The following is a 23684-nucleotide window of genomic DNA, read 5'->3' on the forward strand; positions in this document are numbered from 1 at the left end:
ACCCCTCTCCAGCGCATTAGCTTCTCTTCTCCCCCCCTGCGTTACCACTTGCCGCTTAGGGAGATCCTGGCTGAACACAGATCATCTCACATCTCAGCACGGGGCTGGCAACTTCCCTAAACAAACACACCGAAACCCAGGAGCGGGGCGAGGAGGCACAGGCGTAGCAAAACAAACCTGTCCGTCCAGGTGGGGCAGAGCAGAGAGCTCGGGTTCAGCGGTGCTCAGCTCTCCGGGAACCGGCGATGCTCACTGGCACATCCCCACCAGCCGGTGCCAGCATCCCATGGTGGGGGGGTCTTTGGGATTGGGTACCAAACACCCTGCAGGCTGCTCACTGCCAGTGGCAGCAAGACAGACGGACTCCATTTCGCAGGGGGCAGGCGCGGGACTTGCCTGAATCCAAGCGACGCTTGGTTGGAACAGAGAAAAGCCAAGGGAGCGGCAAAGAAAAAGCAAGGCAGTATCTCTGGCGAGCAAACCAGGCTCAGTTTTTTCTTTTCCGAGAAGTCTTCTGCCGAGGGACTCAAAAGCAAGCGATGGCTGTGCCAGACAAACGCAGCCGTCCGATACCGCTGCAGAAGGACGGCGTGCGGGGGGGGGCTGAGCCTCCCCAGCGCCGAGCTGCGGACCAGAGCCCTGCCGCAGACACGTCCGTGCACGCACACCCATCCCCGCGGCCGCAAAATGAAACCCAAACACGTTTGGGGCGAGAGGACTGAGAAATATTACCCTGGGATGTGCTCACGAGAAACGGGCTCAGCCTGATGGGACAAGCATCTCGCCTGGCTTTTCCCTGCAGTTTCTACCAGGGGGCTGGGGAAGAGGAGAAAAAGAGCCGTGCGTAGAGGAGGAGGCATTTCTTTTACCCAGTCATGCGCTCGAGGACTGCGTAACATGCAAAAGGGGTTGACTGGGCCTACTGCAAAGCAGTTAAAAATTATTTTTAGCCCGCAAGGGCAGCTGACAGCTGTCCTTCAAGTGCTGAAGGCTGGAATCTGCCTCTGCGTCAGCAGCTGGACTTGATTCTTCCCCCCTCTTCGCAAAAGGGAGGGTTAAAGAGCTTGAAAACATTTGCTTTGAGCTACGCGGAAAGGCCGGCCACCTACAAAGCCCTGCATTTTGGTAAACAAGCCAGCAGAGCGAGAGGGGGCAAGCCCGTGGCACCGAGCGGCCGTCCCCAAGCTGCCGGTCACCCCTGTAACGGGGAGACAAGGGACCCCATCGCACGGAGGAGGTCCCGGGGTGGGCGCAGGGTGGGCGTCAGGAGCGGGGGTGACGTTACCTGTTGCGTTGGAGAGCGCGAGGGACTCCATGGAGCCGCGGGGAGTCCGCTCGGTGGGCGTCAGGTCCTCCGTGAACTTGAGGGCGTTGATGGGGTGCCGGGTGCGGCACTGCGGCGTTGGCATCCCGCCTTCCTCTTCCTCTTCGTACTTGGGGACTTTGAGACTCCCTCTGGTCTCGGGGAAGCTCTGGTTGGACATGTCGCTGTAGCTCTCCTGCGAGCGAAGCCGCCCCGAGTAGTAGTCCTCTCGGCAGTCCTGGATGAAGCTGCCGCCGTGGCTCTTCATCGCCAGCGAGGAGCTCCTCTTCGGGTTGCTGAAATGTTTCGCCCATAAATCCGGCTGCGAGCCTGGGACCTGGCTGGGGTTGTAGGAGGTCCTTATGTTGCACTGGCTGAGAAGCTGCAAAGGGCTTTGGGACTGACTTTGCTCCATTTTGCTCCCGTAGTGATAGAGCTCGTCCCGGCTCCTCCACAAGTGCTCCCTGTTGAGGCTCGGCGTCTGGCTGGCCAGGCTCAGCAAATCCATCTGCAGGGACAGCGGGTCCACGTCGGTGGAGAGGCGGTTGGAGGTGACCTGCAGCTGGTTGCACGGGCTGCGCGCTCCCTCCTCGCCTTTCCCCTTGTTCTTGCCGATCTTGGCGCTGCGGCGGGACTCCTTGGCTCGCGCGCTCTGGAAAGCCGAGTCGGAGGAGTCGGAGCCGTTGGGGTCGTCGCCGACGCTGCAGGCCCTGGAGCAGAAGATCTGGCCCTGCTTGGGCAGGAACGGCCGCCCCAGCAGGGACTTCTTGCACTGCGCGCAGCAGAAGCAGGTCTCGGTGGCGTGCCAGTGCTGGCCGTCGTACGTCATCTGGCCCTGGTCGATACCTTGAGGGGGAAAGACGGGGAGCGCCAGAGTTAGCCCGCGTGCGTCGCTTCGCCCCGCATTTAGCATCCCCCGCGAGAAACGCGCACCCGGGCTCGCTCTCGAAAGCCCTTCAGCGGGGTTTCTCCGACATGTGAAGTTAAGCTCGTTTCTAATTCCTTGCAGGCTGCAGGCCTTTGCTTGGGAGTTACTCAACGCTGGGAAAGGCAGCAGAACTGAGCCTCGAGCTATTTCGTATTAAATGGGGATATTTCCGATCATAAAGCAAAGGAATGCAAGAAGTTCTCCATAAAGTCCTTGAAGTCAAAGCAATAATATGCTGCCTATTTAAAAAAAACCAAAAAGCCTCCAACTCAACCATAATGAGGAATTTGTGCCGCCTTGGTTAAGTACGTAACCAAGCAGATGACATCCCTGTCCCTTGCTGCTACCGCGGCCCCATCCTAACTTTAGTTTGGCTATGGGGGCTCCTTCTCCAAAAGGGAGAGGCAAGAGCCGGCCCCAGGGATCCGAGTGCACACCCTTGCCTTGCACCCAGCCAAATTTCCCGGGTTGTCCCCGCCAGCCCCGCTTGGCTTAAGCAAAGGAGTTGATGCCGCGAGTCTGTCCCCTGCCAGCAACACCCCGTGGAGCACGTGCCTGCTGCACGCACATCGCTCTTGGTCAGAGCTGTGAGAAAAGCTCCCGAGGTTTCAATTAGAACGTTTAACTCACTTGTTTAAGCTGCCATTCGTGGCGAAAGCCCCCGTTACCTGAGAAACTGCGGTGCACGGCGGGGTGCTGCACCGCACGTGTGCACAGCACGTGCTTGCACGCCCGCCGCAGCCGCGTCGCTGGGGGGGCCGAATCCTGCCGGGTCATTTACAAATGAGTGGTACGTGAACGGTCCATTTTATTCCAAGCTAAATCTGGGGTCGTGTAATTGGTTTGTTGGGGTTTTTTTTCCTTATAATGAGCGAAATGCTTTTATATAGACTGGAGCGCTACACTTGTGGACAAAAGGGAGACAAGACAGTGGGTGGGATTTTATCAGCTCCTTTTCCAATGCCCCGAAGCCATCTCACAGAGGAAGGAGCACAGTCTCTTTACTCTGTCCTCAGCTACCCAACCCAAGCCTTACAAGCCTTAAGCACACACCTCCGATTTATGCGGCTCTTACTCACAACGCTCAGTGACTACTACGAGCAACTTGCAGCAAAATGGCTGCAGTCCCTCCTTGGCTAGAAATGTGCAGATATGCACCAGAACAGGCATTTTGCCCCCAAAATCTGACAGTCAGCGGGCTCCGGATGGATGGACAGAGGGGAGGACGGCAGATGGGGGAAGCAGGAGAGAAGGGAGCGTGCAAGAAGCATTAACAGCTGCTTCTTCACCGCTCCGCAGCTGAGCTTTCAGGAAGGATGTGCTGCAGGTCACAGCAAACACGTCCTCCAAGTGCTTCGCTGAAACCCTGAGTCTTCCTCCCTGTGCCATCTGGCCGCTGTACAAGAGCAAAATGGTTGGGTTTTTTTTTTTTTCCTTTCCCTGCAGCCTACGAATTATGTGAACATGTGAGCTCACCTCCACGGACAAAGAAAGAGCTGCCCGCCCACCCGCGAGCAAATGCTCAGCCAAGTGGCAAACGGGATTGGGAAGAGCAGCGAGGTGGCTTCCCAGCCCCCCCCGAGTGCTGGGGGGACAGCTAGCCCTCAGAATAAAGTACATTTTCAATCACTGTTCTAGAAACGTGGATTGATTCCGATGTGTTATTTCTTTCTGTCTGAGAAGATCTATCTGCCAGCTGATTAAAAAAGGCGAACAGAAAAGAATAATGATGCCTAATGAACAAGCATCTTTCCTGTCAGTAGCTCATTAACTCATGCGATCCTTTGGCAAGCTCAGCTGGGAAGAATCTGAGAGTCGAAGAGCCAGGCTGTTTACAGGAAAATGAGAATTAAAGGAAAAAAAAGCGTGCATTATAATATTAGGCCAGGAACAGCTTTCACTAGTTCCGACAGCTCCTGAGGTTGCTCTCTGACAGACCGCCCCTCTCCAACCACAAAAAGGGATAAGCAGCAATTTAACCAAACAAATTACCGCGCCAGCTCCTCGGTGGGACGCGAGAGGGGCACCAGCCTCTTTGGCCGCCGCAGGGCTGGGGCAGACCCCAGCCAAAGGCAAGTCTTGCCCCCAGCCCCAAATCCTCGTCGAAGACCTAACGCAAGAGCTCTCTGTTGCCCGAAACGACCTTCCAAGCCGAGGTTTGCCCCGCTCCCCTCCCGCACCGCGCTCGCCCCGGGGCCGAGGGCAGGGGCACGTACCGATGTGCTGGGCGCAGGTGTCGCAGTATTCGGCGTAGAGGGACTCGAAGCAGCTGCAGCAGTAGGGTCTGCCGTCCTTCATGATGTACCTCTGCCCCCCCAGCACCGTCTCGCATTCAAAGCAGCAGAAGTGCTTCATGTGCCAGTGCCGCCCTTCGGCCTCGGTGCATTCGTCGGCAAAAATGATCTGGGGGCAAGGAAACACAAGTGCGGAGCGGAGATGGTCAGAAAGGGGATCTGAGACACGGGCATCGACCTTCGTGTCTCCTGCCCGTGCGCGGCAGCTGTGCCCCTTTGCTCACACAACCTCCAAATTTTACAGCTGACCCTGCCCTCCCGCACGGGAAACTCCCCGTGGTTTGGCTTGCAGCAGGGGCACCCATCACTTCTTAAGGAAATCCATTAAAATGCAAATACCTCAGGACCGTGTTAGCGCACGGACTGCAGAGTGTTAAGGCAGAGCTCGCAGTAACGTGCTCCTAAGCACATCCATCAGCAGGAGGGGTCGATCAGGGTAATAAACATGCTTATATACAACCTATCGATCTGGTGGACTTTTGAAGAACAGAGCAGCCACTTACTAAAACACATTGACCCATCTCTGAAACAGGGACACGAGTACAAAGGATGAGTGAACACACAAGAGGTGGCAGCTCTCTGGAGGGGAGAGAAGACGGAGCTACCGGCCTCCTCACCATCGCCTCTACCCCAGCCCACGTGCTTATAGAGATGATAGCAGTCATTATACCAATGGGGAAACTGAGGCACAGAGTGCTGTTAAGAGTGAGTTGGTGAAACAGCCATCTGAAACGGTTCCAGCAGATGTTTTCTTCCCACTCCCATGCCATCTCCACTCCCAAAGCCAAGCTGTGGGAGCAAGCAGTGGCCCAGCTCTGCTCCCTGGCTCTCCACTCCAGCACGGGTCACACCAAAAGCTTTTCCCCTGCAATTCCTCTTATACCCAAGTTACTCTTTCTCGCAATTAGTGCTGGATGTTTCAGGGGAAGAAGTGCATGTTAAAGAAGCAGCTGAATGAAAGAGTTATACGAGAATTTGCAAGGATAAAAAGTACATGAAAAAAAATTACCCAGCCTAAGCCACAAGGAAACAGGGCCAGTGGAATGGTTAGGAGTTGTTTTTTTACTGGTAATGTTACAAATTTAATTGGATACATACGTCAATGTTCTTTATATTTGAAGTGCATATAGCCTTGGATATTTACTATTACACGCTTGCATAGATGGGACGTGGTATTTTATAGTACATATGGTTTTCCACACTATGCTTTTCACAACTTTAAAAGCCAGAACAATTTCCTTCACCAGCCTTTTAAACAGAGATTGACACTTGAGAAACGCTCAGAGGCAACTCTGTATGGTTTTCTATATTCGTTTTGTATTCCATTTGTTCAGCTTCCTATAGCCTGTTAATCGCCTCTCTTAAAGCCTGTTCCAGCTCGGCGTGTACTCAGACACTACTGTCTTGTAGGAAACACAGCACTCATCCCACCAGAGGCTTCTTCTGAGGAGACGGAGGGGAAGGGAGGATCACCACACACAGCTGGGCTAAAATCACACAGCACGGGGGTGTGCTGTCACCGGGAACGCTGGTGGAAAGCCTCCCCGGCTCCCTGCACGTAGACGAGGACCTCTCTCCGAACAGCCCTCGGCAAGCTGCACCGAAAAATCCCCGAGACGCTCACCTGAAACCCCAGGAGAAGCTTGCCCGAACGCTCGGCAAAGCCAACCCCGTCGTATTTCGTGCGCTCGCCTCCGTGCGCAGGCCAGGGCGGATGGAGGGGACACACCATCCAGTTGGCAAGAGGAACCCTCTCGTGCCGTCCCCACGGGCGGCATCCGCGGCAGAAGCCGTGGCGAGCTGGCTCTTACCTCGTCACACGCCGCGCAGCGGGGCTTGAGGCACTCGGCGTGGTGCCTGCCGCAGTAGATCTTCCCGTCTTGGTAGAAGTAGATCAGGTCGACCAGGAGCTCGTTGCAGACGCTGCAGATGAAGCAGGGAGGGTGCCAGCAAACGCCGTGCCCCGCTCGCGAGGCGAAGACGGCCATGTCCCCGCCGTTGATCTGGCCGCCGCACTGCCAGAAAAGCCGGTGTTTAACGGGGAGCGGGAGAGCCCGCTGCCCCCCATCGCCAACTAGCTGCTTTCACAACCGCGGCGGAAGAAGGAGCTAATTCACAGCTCCTTTCGGGCACGTCTTAATCCCTTTTCAGACCCATTTTGTGGCCAAGATATCACCAGCTTCCCCCCCCTGCACGAGGCCAGGAGCTGGCGCGATGGGTCCACGTCAAATGCTGCAGGGTGCTCTTGGCACGCGCCCCGACGGACCCCAGCGCTCGTAGATGCTGGGGGCACGGGGTGGGTGCTGCCCCCGCGAGCTTTGCTTAATTTTGGCGATTCAAAAGCCGCCCCGCTTGTGCCAGTTCATCAGCCGCTACCCACCTGCTCGCAGATGGCCCCCGTCATGGTTACGGGGAATGGCCGGACATTGCCTCTTCCTAAATTTTCCCTCTTCCTTTGATTGCTGAAGAGTTTGAGCTCCCTCTTCTCCTCCTCATCCAACGAATTGCAATAGCGGACCTAAAAAACAAAAGCGATGCTCAGTGGTAGGGTTGTCCCTGGCTCCCCGGCCAGCGAGCCGCAGTCCCACGGGCTCTGCAAAACTCTGCAAGGGGGTTACACAAATAAACTCCGTCCTGGGCTTAGGGGAGCCTGGCGAAAAACAGCTGTCCGGGCTTCAGTCATCCTGGGGTTCAGCTAAAATTTCAAGAGGTAGAAATGAGAAGAAAGGGCAGGAGGAAGGTTGCTCTTTGGGTGTTAGGTTTGTAGGAAAGTCTTAAAAGTTGGGTCCTCTGAGTCCCACCCAGACCCAGCAATCAGACTGAGGGTTTTCCTGCTTTCTCCTTACGGCAGAGGTCTTACAGCAGCTTCAAAACGTTTTATTGGCATTTCAAGAGCGCAGCCCGTTTTCCCTGTGTGTATGATGGAGTTCCAGCTATTTGGGAACTCCAACTATTCTTCCAGCATAGGGTCAAGTTTGCACATATGCAAAACCTCTGCGTTGGAAGGTAATAAGGAAATAAGTAAAACAAAAGGATACAAACAATGAACGATGCAATTTCCCCAAAGCTTATAAAACTCTGAGGTTTTCCTGGCTATTTTTCAGCCTGCAGGCTCAGCTCTTGGCTGATTGCATCTCAACGGAGAATACGACTGAAGAGCCAAGGTGGCCACGTGTAGCAATAGTGCCCAATCCAGCCTCCGTTACTTTAGAGAGCAGGCTCACGGAGCCGAGCAGGATTATTCAGGTGAGCGACCAACACACCTTGAATTTTCAAAGAGGCAAAACTGAGCACAAGGGGAAACTGCAATGCGGAATCTGCCAATTTGCAGAAAATACTTGCAGGCTCGTGCCTCCAGCTTGCAGCAGCACAGGCTGCAGTAGCAGCGTTCATGTGTATTTGCTCTTAGGTTTTTCGGCTGTCGGAGGCTGTGGGTTTTCAGCAGCTGCCAGGGAAGGCAGGCAGGCAGGTTGGGGCCCGAGGGTGTGCAAGAAGAAGCCCCTGCCTGGTGCCTGGAGCTCCCCCCGGCACTGGCAGCACCGTGCTATGCCCGTGGCACCCAGCCACGCGCAGGCAAACTCGTTAAAATCTGACCTAGATCAAACAAGTTACCTGCACGTATTTTCCAGAGCAGCTTCTTCAGAAAGCAGCAGGAAAATAATTTTTTTTGTTTACAAAGGGAAATTTTGTGGGCTACCAGAAGCCAATGTTCTCTCTGGCGAGAACAGGACGTCAAAGACCGGACCCTTTTTGCTGCCTCACATCTTTCTTGTGAGATGGGAGAAGGTTTATTTCCTCTGACTGGTCTTGACTCAACCTCCAGGGTGTCAGGCTCTCCCAGCTCCCAGCTCGCGAGGCTCAGTCCGAGTGAAACCCCTCCTCGGCACACACGCTCCCCCTCGCAAGGTGAGTCGGAAGCAGCACTCGGGAAAAGGCTTTTGCAAGTTCGGATCTGGCTCTAGGTGATCTCAACAGCATGTGAAGCCACTTTTAATGTGGCTTTGGCCTCTGAGGGCTGAGAAAATGCCTTTATTTCAGAGAACTGAAGAGAGACGACATTAAAAATTTCACCTTCAGAAACAAACACCCCCCCCTGCCCCTCCAACACAACGCAGGCAGGTAGCAAATACAGCACTTAAATAGCAACACAACCAAACTCCAAGTAAATCCCCCCCCAAAAGCAGAAAGGGCTGAGAAAGGACCAGGCATGCTTCCACCAGGAGCAACCCCCGGAGGTGCATCCCCTCCCCACCCGCAGCCCTGATCGATAGGTGACCGAGGACACTTCTTTTCGGTTACTAACCTCATTGTCGTGCGGCGGCAGCTGGTGCAAAAGCTGCTTTATGCGAGATTTTTCTCCTGGGCTGTTGACGTAGGGGACCTTGTCCTCAGGCAGGCAGCTGTAGTACTGGTGCACCTACGGAGCAAGAGAGGGGACTGCACTGGGGCTCCCTGCCCGAGCCCGTGCCCCCGTGCCCGGCCAAGCAGCCACCCCCCGAGCCAGCGGGCACCGGGTCTTCCCGATGACTTCCAGTAGGGAAACGCAGCCAGGCGCTGCTTCGGTTTCATTGCCTTTTCTCCACCGAGAAAGAGGGGTGGCAGCCCCGGCGAGGCAGCGGAGCTCGTTACCGTTTGCTCGGTCAGCCTCCATAGCGTTAGCATGTTTCGCCGGCTGCGGGGATGTGTCGGCACCTGCCTCGGCAGGGGAGGTTAAAAAGGCTGCGCCCCGGCAGCCTCCGTGTTGCCGGCTATCTCAGCCTCCACCTCCATCAAAACCCTCCGGGCTTTTTTCTACAGCAATTTGTGGAAATCAACAGCAGATAAAAATCTGTTGGAAGGCTTGGTTTTTCTCTTTCGTCTCCGAGCGTGTAATTAAAATCGGCTATTAAAAAGGCAGCGCGGTGGGGCACGGCGTGCCCCGGCACCGGAGGAGCCCGATGGCAGCGCGGAGAGGAAGCACACCCTGAACCCCAGCGTCTCTCCTCCGACTGCCACACCTGGGACGTGTACTCAAGGGCCGGGCCAGGCACCGGGATGGGACTCGCTGGCCGAGGATCAGCTCCGAAATGGCCACGGTGACGTTGAACGGCTTGGGAAGAACCAGGAGAAGGGGAAGGTAAGGGAAAGCTCGGCTGGGATCAGGAGTCTCCGCAGCCCCGGATGCCTCTGGATGCTCGGGCAGGAGCGGAGGGCTGGATGGCTTCCTTAAATCCGCACTTGGCTAGAGAGATGCAAACTGTTTTCCCCGCTGCATACAGCTTTCTGCTTTTGCCGCGGTGTGATTAACCCGCTGAGATGTTCCCTTGGCTCTCAGACACTGCAGCAATTCATGTCAGAGCGGCTGCACTGCCTGCAGCTTTTGCAGGGCTTTTCCCAAACGACGCTTGCTTTGCAGTAGCTTCTGATCAGCTTTTTCCCCTCGCTGTACATTTTGGGCTTTGGCCTAGAAAGCACCACCTGGGCCGGCTTTCCCCAGAGAAGCCCCCTCTGCCTGCACAACCCCACAGCATCTGCGGGATGACAAGCTACCGTGGGTGACGGCGAGGGATGGGGACACAGGCAGGTCACGCAGGGCTGGCTGGCAGGGTTTGCTGGCCCACGGGCTCGCAGGCTGCTGGCAGAGGCTCATACAGCCTTCAACGGGAAGGAATCACTTTTTATTCTGGGATAAATATCCAAACCCGGCATTATTCAGGAAGAATTACTCTGCATTCAGCTCACTCCCTGGTCTCAGCCAGAGCTACCTGCGAGCAGAGCTGCTCCAGTGCTTGCAAACACTTTTCCTCTCATTTTATGGTTCCCCTCCAAACCAGCCCTAACATCCACCTTTCCCCATCATCAGGTTTTGCAGAAAGGGAGATTTTTAGCAGATTTCCACCCGTAACTCTGCAGTGCTGATGACAAGGGAACCGCTTGTGTCACGAAGCTGAGGAACATGCTGAGCATATGCCACTGCAAAACCCTGAATTTGTTTAACGAAGGCACAGCAGAAACAGACCCACCAGCTATGGAAACTGTCAAAGAAAGAAAGGCTGCTAAGTATTTTGTTATGTTAAAAAGAAAACAAACTATGTACATTAGAATACTTACTTTGCATTTATAGAGCATCCTTCATCCAGGGACATCAAAGCACATTAAAAACACTTAAATTCTTATGACATGCTACACAAGGTAGCAAATACGCGCACTGGAAAGGACTATTTGCGGTATAATGACGTTAAATGAGCTCCCTGAGTTCATGCAGCTAGTCTGTAGCAGAGCTTGCAGCTGAAAATCTCCCAGCAATGCCCTGGCTGCCATACTTTTGACGGGGCTGCCAGGCTACCGTGCTACCACCCTGTGCCTTCCCGGCCGGTACAGACGCCTGCTGACTTCTCTCTGCCAAATTCCCCACGTGCGGACAGACTGCTCACTTTCCCCTGCGCTCAGGTTGGTTAGTTTGTGTTTTTATTTCTTGCAATGACGGGGGTTTTTTTTGCCCACTGAGTCCTTGAAGTTGGCGAAGACCAGAAATGACTTTTTTTTTTTTTGAAGAGCCGCCAAATTCCATCAGGCTGCTCTGGTCCCTACAGCAATGAGCTGTGAGACGCTTACCCTGAGCGAAAAAACAGGGATGTGAGTTCTTCCTTCGGCAGCCTGGGCACTGCCTTCCCGGAGCCTGGCGCGGCGGGACGTACGTGCCCAGCTCCGCTCCTGCTTCCACTAGGAAGTTTTCCATTTAGTCTCAGCAGGTCCGCGGGAACTGGCTCCCATCACACCAGCAACATAGCTCGGCAGGGATGGGCAATTTGGTTTGAGAAGCAAAACAAAATAAATATAACAGGCTCCAACCTGCGTTCTGTTGCCTGAAATAACCTGAAAGAGTTTGCTTTGGATCTGCATCAGCCAAGGGGACCTTCTGCAGGGATGCTCATGGAAGGGATGGAGTAGAGGCAGCTGCCAGTCCTTGCCCGGCACCCACAGGACATCTTCTGGGGACAAAACTCTTTCCTTATACCTGTCGATGGCTTCCTCCACTCCTGCCTTTACACCCACCATCCCTCCTGGGGACAAACCTGAACCAGGGACACAGACAGATCCTTCCACCTGGGGCATCACTCCTATCCCGACAGGATAGGATCCCGGAGAGCAGACGAGGAGCAGAAGGACACCCCTCGCCCGGGCTGACGTTAACCCAGGCTTGTGCCAATATGCTTTCTCGTCCATCACCCATTCCCCACGGGATGCACCCAGCTCCCTGGATGGGAGAGCCAAGCCTGGGAGGGAACGGAGTCACAGGCTGCCGGCATCCCCTCCCACTGTGCTCAGCCGGCTGCCGATGGCATTTTCGACCCCGCGAGTGAGCGGCTGGCAGTTGGGCTGGCACAGCCCAGTGGTGATGCTCAAAAATAAGGAAAAATAAAGAAGGAAAGGGGGGGATTCCCAGATCGATCTGGCTTTTCAGGGAAAAGGCCTGCAGAAAACGTTAACTTGCTGGAAAACTAAAACTGCCTAGTCTGCACTTTGCTTTTGTACAAAAGGTCACCGTTTTCCATTAAAATTAACTCCTCCTCCGTCCAGCTCCGGTTCGGAGCACACACAAGCTGGTGAGCCTTGCAAGGGCCACTGTGGCCAAAGGGCCTGATGCAGACCCCCCAGGCGCTGGCGCTGGCCCCTCACTGACCTTACAGGCTCTGCAACAGGAGCTGCACCCAGATAAGAAAAAGAGTGTGGGGCAATGACCCAGGATGGATAACATATCCCTTTTAAATCATGCCGTATCTTTAACTGTTTTATTATTAAATACTTCTGCCATACAATACAGCAGCTCCACATCCTGCTGTTTCCCCTCGCAACAGATCTGCTCTGGCCATGATTATCCGAACAAGCATCATTAACCCACGGGAGCCACGTGTGGAGCCGGGCTAGGTTTCCCCCTCAGTTTCCCCACTTGCCCCTCTTCACTGTGACCTCTGCTCACATCTGAACGGGAGAAGCCCCGCAGGAATCTGGAAAACATCAGGCTGAGTTAAAGTAAGGCTTCAGACAATGTCATGAGGGCCTGATGCCACGGGGATGGGCTGGCCAGTGTGCTGGAAGCCAGGCCGGCTGCGGGTACTGGGCGCCGTGGCAAGCCCTGTCCTGCCCCGGGGAGGTCTCCCAGGTGCTTGGACAGGCTCTGTGCCGCAAGAAACCAGAGCGGCAGATATCCATCTTCCCAGGGTGTTATTCTCACCTTCAAAAGGAAAATGTCCAAACGCCAAGGTTTGCTACGAAAAACCGATACACATTTTGGAAATTAACAGCTGCTTGGAGCTAAAAGGGGAGGGCACGGGGGGGAAGATAGAAATTTAAAAAGAAAGAAACCAGGAGAAAGGAAAGAACGCAATGTAAAATGAGGGTAGGAAAAAGCCTTTAAAGTGGAGCCAACTTTATTCAAAGGCACCGAGGAAAGTAATTACATTAGTTTACAAATGCCTTTGTGTTCTGCAGTCTTCCTAGGTTTGGGGTGTGTTTCCAGTTTAACTCTGACAGTTTACAAACCTACCCCAGCCCTGCTAAATAAAGGCAGGACTGCAGCTTCTCCTGGCAGTCCCAGGAGTGACCAAAGACAAAACCCACGTGAGCATATTTGTAAGTGAAGTCTTACACCTTCTCCTAGCAGGAAAAGTTTGCAAAGAACCTGTGAATTTAAGCCATCGATGAAGGATCTCTTTGATCAATGAATTAAAGGAAGCGGAGGGGAAATACCATGTTTCTTATGCCACGAATTGCTGTTGGGAAGTAGCATTCGGTTGTACTCACCCCTACCGAAAGCACCCACCAAACCGGGCTGTTTGGGATGACTGTACCACTGGGATGGACTACAAAGGAGCACGCGGTGTCCTGGCGCGGCTCAGCCGATGGGTGCCGACTTGCTCAGCCATAACAGCTCCAGCACATCCAGCTGGGCAATCCCACCTGGCTTTCATGAAACAAAACAAACTGCAAAACCACCTGCAAGGCTTTTGCAAAATGCTCTGCTAGGCCAGTACATGCTGTCCTGTGTGCACACAGAGTGCCTGTCCCAAAACGGGCACCTTGGTGGGTCAGCCACCGCTCAGGCACAGCCCAATAAATCATCACACGCAGTGGAGTCCGTTCAAAATCCAGGCACGCCGACATTCTCCAACATCCCCCCCCCGTGCCCAGGACAGCATCGTTTCCCCTGGGACCACGCCAGGGGTCCCACAATCCCGGCAGCCCACCCCACACCACCCGGGGATGTACCACAGGGGCGCAGGGAGCTGCCGGCACAGCGATGCGCGGAGCAGCGTCTGCCGGTGCGTATGTGAGCCCACTCACTCGTGGCCCCGTCCACCCGGCTCGCTGCGCGCGAGCTCCCGCGAGCTTCGGCTGCAGCGGGAGGAAGGCGGCCGGTGGCTCCGACAAGCCCGTGCTGGCCCAGGCGAGCGGGGCTGCTCCTGCGGCTCGGCTCGCCTGCTCCTCCCCAGCGCTGGCTTTTAACCGCATGTCAGGCATTAAATGGTCTTTTACACGGAATACTTAAAATTGATGGAGAAATGAATCTGGTGCCTTCAGTATTTCTCTCGTCCCTGCTGGCCTCCCTTGGAAAAACAAAGAGGAAAAAAACCCCAAACATGCCACACACGAATAACCCTCTCAACGTGTCTGCAAAACGCTGCAAGTATTTGTAGACATAGGCTCACACACGAGCTCCACAGACGATAGCACGTGTGAAACTGGAAAACGGGTTCAGTGTGCTTTGGCCCGAGTCTGGCACGTCCTCCTTTTCCACGGCCATTAGGATACAAAGCACTTATTTATTTCTTGAAGCAAAACAATCCTTGCAGCGAGGCCAGATGCTCCGAAACAGAGAGGAGAGTGGGAACTTCTGGCTGGGTCTGCCGTGTGCGGGGATGTAGCCAGGCACGCACCCCGGGAGGGAGCCGGGGTCCCCCCCGAGACCCCGCAGCCCCGGCTGGGAGAAGACTGCTATCACCCCAGATCCGTGAACCCACCTGGGTGCCGGCACGTGGCGGCGGGAGACGGATGCGATCGCCGGTGCCGGGCGGTCCGGCACCCTGCAACGTTGGGTTTGCTCTCGGAAACCCGCTCCCGAGTGGCAGGGACAAAGGCAGGGAACAAAGGGAAAAAAATCATTTTCCTAAGTGCTATTTGTTCTGGCATGCTCCGCGGCTCTCCGCGCGCTTCTCTCCCGCGGCTAACGGCAGCCGCGTCGTTTGAGCGCTGCTGCTCACCAGTTGAGAACGACAACCGCTCCTGCCAAGCCTTTGGAGCAGCTCTTGGTCTGTAAGAGATCCCGCGGAAACATCGCTTCCCGCTGGCATCAAAGAAGAACATTTGAATGAAGGCCGTACATCCGCAAGTTTTAGACTTGTGAAAGCTCACGCCATGATTCTTCTTTTTTAAGCAGAAATCGAATTTGGATAAAAAGGAGCCAGAAACGGCAGTTTCAAAAGCATCCGAGAGCGGTCTTTGTGCTGCGAGGTACTGACCGGCAGAACCGTTCTCATACTGCTGAGTCCCCTGCAGCACCAGCAATTATAATGATCATCTGCTGCCTTGATCATAGCTGATAATTCCCCTGGGTAGGCCACTTAAGATGCTCTTGTATTTATAAGTCACAGGGTAACATACTACAATAACGCTGCAACAAGGAAAAGCTGTAATTGTACCCTGGACTAAAGCTCCAGGACAAGTTTATATTGTGTAGCCCAGGATTTTTCTGTTTTCTTTTCCACTCCCTGCTCTTCCCCTGCCTCTCACCTCTGCTGACCACCACACAGCTATTTCAAATTTAAGAACCAAGCAAACCCTACCAGGTGAGTAGTTTGGTTTCCATGGCCCACCAAAAGAAGCTGATTCCCTCCCCGATAAGAAGATTGTTCAAGGATGAAATAATTTTAACAGCTTCTATCAGCTCACCTCAATCAGGCAAACACCCCAGGATACAGAAATGGAGCAAGAGCCTGGACACAGGGTTTTGCCACGGTTTCTTTTCTGCAGCACGGGATGCGCTCGCACCTCCTCCATCCGCTCTGCTCTAGGGCAGAGGGAATAGCTCCAGAATCTCCTAACCCACCCCAGCTGCCCCCAAGTCACGCAGCACTGGCATCGCACACAGAAAAACCATTTCGTGTGCAGGATTGCCGCTCCATCCAGCTGGGAAGCATTCGGCATGGTCCGATGCCTGGAGGCTGGATTTAGACAGCTCCAGCCTTGAAATAAGAGCCGCTAACCACCAGGCTATTTAGATACCGAAAGAGTTCAGCTGGGAGGTGATGGACTTACCGCTACCTCCGAGTGAAATTGGAGAACTTTTAAAAATGTGCTGAAATGCAGCTTTTGGGTAAAATACTACAGCGTGCATGTGTGCGAGGGGGCAGAGCGAGAGGCGGCTACAGCTTCAGGCACCACATACGTGAGTTACAGCTCCTGTCTTCAGCACCCTCAGCTTCTCACCCGCTGTGCTCTGCTCCCAGGGCCAGGATCTCTCAAGGAAGGTAGAGCTCTTCATGGGGCTTTCGTCATTCCTCCGCCTGGCCATAAATTCGCTTCTCTGCTCTCCATTACCATGCAGGCTTGGGCACAGGGTTGCTTTGGTCCGTCTCGTTCCTTCCTTGCTGCGTGCGAGACTTTAGTCTCCTGAGGAGTGAAACAGTTTGCTGAACTTATAGGGCTCAAGAAAGGACGAGAAGGTAAAACGTACTTGACCGCAAGACAGAGGCACAAGTGAGGCACACGTTCCCCAGAGATGACTGGCCCAGATAATGTACTTTCTACCACACTGAGGTGGTGAAAGTGGGTATCTTTAGGTAAGGTGTAAATGCATGTTCAGCGTAGGTTCAGCTCCGCTCTCCTTTCCTCACTTCGTGACCTGAAGAGCAACTGATAAAGCTTGGAGGTTTTATAACTCAAGCCCTTGCTATAGGTCTTGCAAAAGATCCGGAATGGGAATCAACACACGTGTTATCCCCTGAATAAAGACAGCTATGAGTCTCACACCATGCTTGCAAAGCTCTCCAGGTCCCAGCGCTAATGGCTGTCTTAGAGGAAAATGATCCCCTGAACCTTCTTCATGCTACTAATTTTACCTCAGATGAGGTTTTCATAACTTTTTAAGGGACTCGATCAGAGCAACTGTGCTGACAGCAAGAGGGAATTAAGTTCTTATGGCACATACAAGGGTCTTGAACGTTGGCATGCCAGAGCCATACCAAAAGCTGCACCGCGTTTGAAGTAGAGCCCCATCTTTTGTTTAATTGGCAATCTGTGCCCATAACCAGCTGCTCCTATTATTGAGACACAATAAAGACAGAAATCCTCAAAAATCCCTTGTATTCAGAAATTCAAGCTGGCATGTTATAACCTCTTAGGATTTCTCCAAACCACAGGCCCAAGGAATTCAAGGCTGCGCATTCACATGTATTTACGCATGCCTTGCCTAAAAATGTGAAAAACACATCATAAAAGTACTTATTTTTAAGCATCTGCCCTCAAACTTATGTCAGTGCAAGGAGGATCAGCTGTCGGACTGCCAGCCCCAGCAGACAAACTGGCTCCCGAAATTGCCTTCCCCCATCTTTGCAGCCAGCCCCGGTCCGGGATTTTGCGTTACGTTTCTATTGGTGTCTGCCCATTTCAAGACTTTCACGCTTACTTCTCTATCTGACCATCGAAGGGCAGGCAGGAAGAAGAGTATTTCTCAAAGCCCACATCCCGAGCTTCTGCCTCGCCTCCTGTACAGCCACCTCTCCCTTTCCCATCTGCATCCGTATCTTCCAGAAGAGAAGCCCCTCTTCTGCAATCAGACGACTTCTCATTGAGGTCCAATCCAAGCGGGATTAGAGCCCAGAGGAGCCTCTTGGGTATCCTCTGTAGCCGACGGCTATTACAAGAAACCACATTTTCTAATCACGTTATAATTTATGGAGCTCAGTCTTGGGTTTTTACCCATCGCTTTCCCTGTTGGCAGGTTGCCGCTGAGCCTTACACCTCTGATGGTTTGAAATCTCTTCCAATTTCCTGCCTGAATGCATTTGGAGCCAGTTTATATCTATGTTCTTGTGCCAAAGTTGGAGCTTGAATAACTGCTCTTCCTCCTCTAATGCATAGGGAGTGATCACAAGCCTTCGATTTGCTAGGCTGAACAAACGAAGCTCTTCTAGGCTCCTCAAGGAAATAACATTTCCAGTCTCCTTCCAGTTTATACCCCTCTTTCTTGATCAGCGATGTCATAAATTTTAGCCAGTTTTCCAGATGAATTTTTACCATACCTTATGCAGTGGTATCATAAAATTTTTTTATATTACTATCTTCATCCCTGTGTTATAAACATATTTAAAAATACATAATATTTACAGCTGTTGCATAAAGCACTTTGTAGTCCTGTGTTCTGATGAGCCATAATATAAGGGATAACTTTCAGCTCTGCTCTTCAATGCAATGTCTGGATCATTACCTGTGAACACTGGACCAATGCTTTCTTTTCTTTGCAGTAGTGAGCATTAAGTAACCAACGTGATTTTCACATAGTTGACATGTACCACAGACCAGCTGATGCCCGAATTAGCGTCTAGGAATCCAGTGAGACGGTGTAGGTTTGGGTCGATTCCCCTTTAGATTATACCTAATAATTTAAGCTATGGACTGAAAGGGCTCTCCAAATTCTGAAATGACCTGTGGAAACTGCCAAAACCCGATGTCACATTTGTTGGCCAACTTCCCCCCGTGAAATCCTGTAAATTGCTGCGTTGAGTGAGACGTGAACACTGTCTCCCAAGAATAGCGAGGTAGGAAGGCTGTCGTCCAAGTATAATAAGAAAATTGCATTAGTCTTTCAGGGGACCACTTACCTCCCCAGCTCATATGCTGTGTAGAGATTTTAATAAAGTAGAATATTGCAGAAAAAGTTGTTTCATTTCATCTGTTTCATGTCAAAGAAATACGACAGTGAAACAGCGGAAGGCAGAGAAAAATTCACGGCCTGCAAATCTGCTTTTTCAGCCCAGCCTGACAGCAGTGTCCTCAGCCAGAGCAGAGCCCACCCGCTGCTCCAGCAGCCTTCCAGAGGCTCCACATCGCTTGCGCGCACCCGACTCACGGACCAGAAAGCCGCAGGTCTGTCTTTAGCCTTGCACGGCTCCAGCACGTTGCTATCTCTTACCTCCACGGGAGGCAAACGGCACCCTCCTGCGCCCCCGGGCAGCTCCCAGCCCTGCGACACCCCAGGCAGATGGTAACTCCCGGAGAAATTCAGGGTGCTGCTCTTCGCTCGGGGACAACCTCCAGCCCCGCATGGTGGCTCTTTCACGGCCCAGAGAAGTCACGCCTTGCTTTCGTCTCCTTAGTGGCTCGTCTGATGTGGGAAAGGTCCCGGAGGGCTGGCGGATGAGCTACGCTGGGAGGATTTCAGTGCCTGTCTTTGGCTCTGCTTACGGCTGCTCTTCATCTCCATGGTGATTAGAGACAGGTCTGAAGTGGCAAATCTGCTAAAAGGCCCAGCAACGCAGACAGAGGAGTGTAATTAGAAAGCAGGTGTTCGTCTCAAGGAGCACTGTTACCTCTGCAAGAAACAGATGCTGGAAGAACCTAAAAATACATTAACCTGGGTAATGCAGGAGATGCCAGTACCTGCTGCTAGACCTAATGGACTTCTATTTTCTCCGAGCACCCCAAACTCCCTGACGGCACGCTATTTCTTAAAAAGCACCTGAGGGATCACAGAAGCATCCAGGTCTTCTGGAACATGTCACCACCATGCTGGAAGTTGGTTTCAATTGCTGTTCATGCCATGCTGTACCCATCGGAGACCATGTCTACCCGGTCAGGTACCACCTGTCACTAAATATCTGTATTTCCACCCAAAGCTACAGGGACATGGGGCCAGCTTGGGCCCCAGAAACCACGGACACGCCTGGACAGAAGGCCGTGCTGAGAGCAGGCAGCACCAGCTTGGGTATGGTCCTCCAACGGGACTCCCGAAACCCAACTGGTTCGTGTCCCCGCAGCATGAAGGGCCAGCAGAGCTACTTCAGGACCATCTGCATCTCTCCATGCGCCGTGTCTTGTACCTCCTGGAAGGCACAAAAGGGAGCTCTGACATAAGGAAGGTGACAGAAAACAAGGCTACGGCTGGATTTGCATGGTTGGATGGCACCAAATGAAACGTACGGCGCTGCGGAGTTTCAAGTGAGCACCGAGCAAGGCTTGTAAAGACAAGAAAAAGAAAAAAAACCACCACCGCCGAACTACTGGATTTTCTCTAATCAGACAGATAATATTTACAGCCTACAGGCAGTGCCAAAATATTTCAGGAAATGCCTAAGCCCTTCTGAATAAAAGCTCATGAAAACACAGTATTTAAGGACAGCAACTACAACAGTAAGAATGAAAGCTTTCCACCCTCTCCCAGCCTCCTTACACAGTTTAAAATGATTGCCATAGCAATTATCAAGGCTAAGCTCATTTTGCAGTCTCCTCTGCAAATTAAGTTCTGAGTTGAACACGTAAAAGATCAGCATAAAAACCAAGCGAATCATGTAAAATGCAAGGAGCAGAAATCAACGTGCTCTCTGCACAGACAGCACGCTGAGGTCTAATCCATCCCGCGCAATTACTGTACCGAGGGACCTGAACTTCATTTGAGCAATTCCTTCCAGTAAGGCACAAATGTCATACTTGGAAAAACCCAATCCCAAAGACTTTGGCTCGTTTTTCAGAGTCATCTACCGGCTTTAACTGTCTGCCCTGGACTTACCGCAGAGCAGAGTGGTCCAGGAGGGCACAGCAGGAGCACCGAGTCCCTGGGCAATACTGGAGTCCCACCACTTTTTTTTCCCCATGAAACAGTAGTAGGTACATCTGTATCTGTTCCCTTGCACAACCACAACAAACCCCATCCTGGAAGTATTTTGTTTCCCACCTCTCAATTACCAATTAGATATATCTACAGATGCAGAAAACCACAAGTCCTGCAAGGATCGCATCTCTGTTTTGTTTCATTAGCGCATTCAGACCAGACCCGTCTCTGCAAGTCTCTACAGTGCACCCAGAAACAGCCATATGCAACAAGTGCTCTTACCCTTAGAAGAAAAATCAGGGCAAACTATTTCCAAAGAGCATATTAAAACCATTTACTTCTGGTAACTGAGTGGTGTCATTGTTACCTGCTCGGGCTTCAGGCCGGGGGGGACCCACGCGTACTCTTCCAAGGCACAGCCCGAGTCATCGTCAGAAGTCGAATTCCTCTGGAAGTCAAACATGAGCTTCGTGACGGTCTTTTCCATCTCCAGAGGCATAACTGTTACGATGTGCTCTTCCTGGGAGCACTTACAGTGAAGGCAAATCTTCCTGCAAAGCGAGGAGAGAGGAAAAAGAGGAGGTGCCCCAGTGAGACGCACTTTAAATAAGAAAGCAAAGCAATTCCTGCCAGTCGCTGTCAACCCTTTTTTATGCTCAGGCATTTTCTAATGTAGGATTTGTCTCTTTCACTAGGAGGAAATAAAAGTCCGTATTTGCTGTAACAACACTTGGCAATCAAGCTGAGTCAGACTGCCCAATGTTTGGGGATATGCAATTGCTTGTCCCTTACTGCACCGCGAGGAGCATTTCCAGGGGCCGGCACAGGCAAGGGCCGTGTGCCTGCCTGGTGCGGATCGGCATGCCAGCTGGAAATTGCAGAGCAGTTACCGAATTTAGGACAGCTGAGCACTTGGCTAATACAGAAAATGGTGGATCGACTGGGAAGCTGTGAATGACAAGTCCCTTTAGCATGCTGATAGCATAAATTTGCTTATTAAAGTAGCATAAAAATTGATTATAGTCTGAACATATAAAGCTAAATTAAATTAAGGGAGGCTAAAAACCCCACAGTCAACGGCATCTTAACTGCCCGGCTCGACGGCACGTGCCACGGCTCAGCGGCACGCCGGCTCACACGCTGCCCGAGAGCCAGACGGGGAAGGGGGGGGAAGCACAAGAAGAACTGAAAGAACAGCCCACAGGTTGCCATTAGCTTAATTCACTGCAAATATCACTTCTTAGCATTTCTTTTAAGGGACTGTTCCTGCAGCTGGTGGCCCATGGGAGACTTTCTTCATGGTCTCGAGCGTGAGCATTTTTCTGCGGGGCTGCTAGGACATCACACCCCTTCGCCAGGGGTAACAGCGAAGGATTAACCCAGCTGAAAACATCCCCCAGCCCCACAGAAAGAGGTTAAAGGGAATGCTGATAAATTGGCTTCTATTTCTGAAAATGCAATGCTCTTCCAGAATATGGGTCAATGGTATCTATTTTGAAGCAACCACACAGGATTCTGAATTAATTTGCACTAATGAAATGCCACCAACTTCTGAGGAATGAGATATGGTTTTACTTGGGCAGCAGAAGGGAGACATCTCGGAAAAAATAAGGTACCACACAAAAAGCAAGGGAAAAGTTACCATTGCCATTGGAGGTCTCTCTGCTGTAAGGTAAAGCAAAGAAATTCAGAGGGCAGCAACAGTTAAACACAGGGTTCTTTAAGTTTCAAACACCTTTCCTTCTTGTTCACCATGGTGTACAAGCCAGCTAAGCATACCAGCGCTCAGATCCAGATTCGAGTCTAAATTTCCACTTGGCCCTTACAGCACAAAAAATGCACTCTAGCAAAAGTCAAGAGGCTCCGTTAAGTCAAGCCAGGGAGATTTGCCAGATTTTCCCATTTCCTGCCTTTCATCAGATCTAAACCACACAGCGACCCCCACGCACCCCCGGCATCTGGTTTGTGTCCAGTCGGAGAGTCTCGGCATCGCCTCTGGCTGTTACCTTAAAAAATAATCAAGGCACCATTTCATGTGAATACCTTAATTAATCAGCTACCGTGCAAGGGCGCTCTGCCCCAGCAAAGCCGCTGGTTTCTTTGCCGTTTCCATCTCATTTCAGCAATATGCAACAAGATGCTAGCGATAATTAATAGCTCCAGAGCCCCAGGTTCGGCACTGGAGATAGTTATTCTAATGGAGTTTAGGAGTTCTTAGCCAAATTTGAATTTTCAGGATATCCATCACAAGCTTCAAAGGGAGACAAACTCAGCAGCCCATGCTTGGGTAGCAGCAACGCCAGGAGCAGGGTGCTGTGACGGGGACGAAGCCGGGCTGCGCGTTTTTGCCCTCCTGCCCGCCCTAGACACATCCCCTCCAGGAGATGGAGGACGGCAGGAGAGCGCCAGAGGTTTGGGCTTTTAATAAATGAGCTAAATCAGCCCACCGGGAGGACTTTAAAGAACAGTGTCAAAGAGCGAGATGTATGATCGTTTAGATCCCAGAGGTCACTCCATGCGACCGCCATCCCCCAACTCGCACCACGTAGGGCCAGGCGCGCGAGGACCAGGTCGGGAAGCTGATTTACACCCACCCACACTCCTGCCCCATCCCAGGCAAGCGGGTATCACCAGCGGTTGGCTTCTCCTGGTCAGAAAAGTAAAGAATGAAACAGACAGAGGTAGCCTGTCTACTCATCAGTGATGTCCCCAGGCCAGGGCAACGGGCTCTGTAAAAACTTTGCACCATTAAAAGCTGAGCGTCTCCACGCATGGGGTTTCTGCCACTTCTGCGGGCAAACTGTACAAACTTCAAGATCTTGCCCCTGAGATACTCAGTTCTCTTCCTTTCCCCTCATTAAAAGCAGAAGATTAACAGCTTTAATTACAATTATTTTCTTTACATTAGGACATGTTGTTTCATGGGAACAATACTCAGTGTCCTAGGAGTGTCTTTCCAGTCCTATGATATGGTTTCCATGACTTCTTCGCATAGGTCTCACTTACTCAACTTTATTTTATCGTCTTGCAGCTCCCTATAATTAAAAATAATTCCCCGTAGTAAAAACTTAATATAAAAATGTACATTTCAAACACGAGATGAAATTGAAAAAGCAGCCTCCCCCCACCGCACTCGAAGCGGGGCGGCATGAAGTGAGACGACACCACGTGCCAGCGCTCCACCGCACGCACGATGACCGGAGCAACGACGTGCCGTGGGTGCCGATGCTACGGCAGAGAGCTGGTGGGTGTTGGAGAGGAGCGGGACCACGGCTGGCAGTCTGCTTGGCTGCTCCTGCCAGCAACGGCTTGGTAGTTTTTAACGCGGGAATTGCAGCAGAGCCCGGAGATTCT

General features: G+C 52.4%; 1 protein-coding gene across 4 annotated transcripts in view; it reads right to left on the bottom strand.

Annotated features, from left to right (window-relative positions):
- Nucleotides 1–23684, bottom strand: part of PRICKLE2 (prickle planar cell polarity protein 2) — a 108704-nt gene that overhangs the window by 12130 nt on the left and 72890 nt on the right. For 3 of the 4 annotated variants that reach the window (XM_049826758.1, XM_049826760.1, XM_049826759.1), the window contains 6 exons: nt 20698–20881; nt 8829–8942; nt 6906–7043; nt 6337–6540; nt 4448–4634; nt 1286–2149 (listed from right to left, as the gene is read on the bottom strand). In XM_049826758.1, the coding sequence (XP_049682715.1) occupies nt 1286–2149; nt 4448–4634; nt 6337–6540; nt 6906–7043; nt 8829–8942; nt 20698–20881 (1691 nt within the window). Of the gene's footprint in view, nt 1–1285; nt 2150–4447; nt 4635–6336; nt 6541–6905; nt 7044–8828; nt 8943–9154; nt 10326–20697; nt 20882–23684 lie in introns of those variants that run through there. The other variant, XM_049826761.1, reaches the window with a different exon arrangement.

Source organism: Accipiter gentilis, chromosome 23 (assembly GCF_929443795.1).
Source record: "Accipiter gentilis chromosome 23, bAccGen1.1, whole genome shotgun sequence".
NCBI classification, from domain to species: Eukaryota; Metazoa; Chordata; class Aves; order Accipitriformes; family Accipitridae; genus Astur; species Astur gentilis.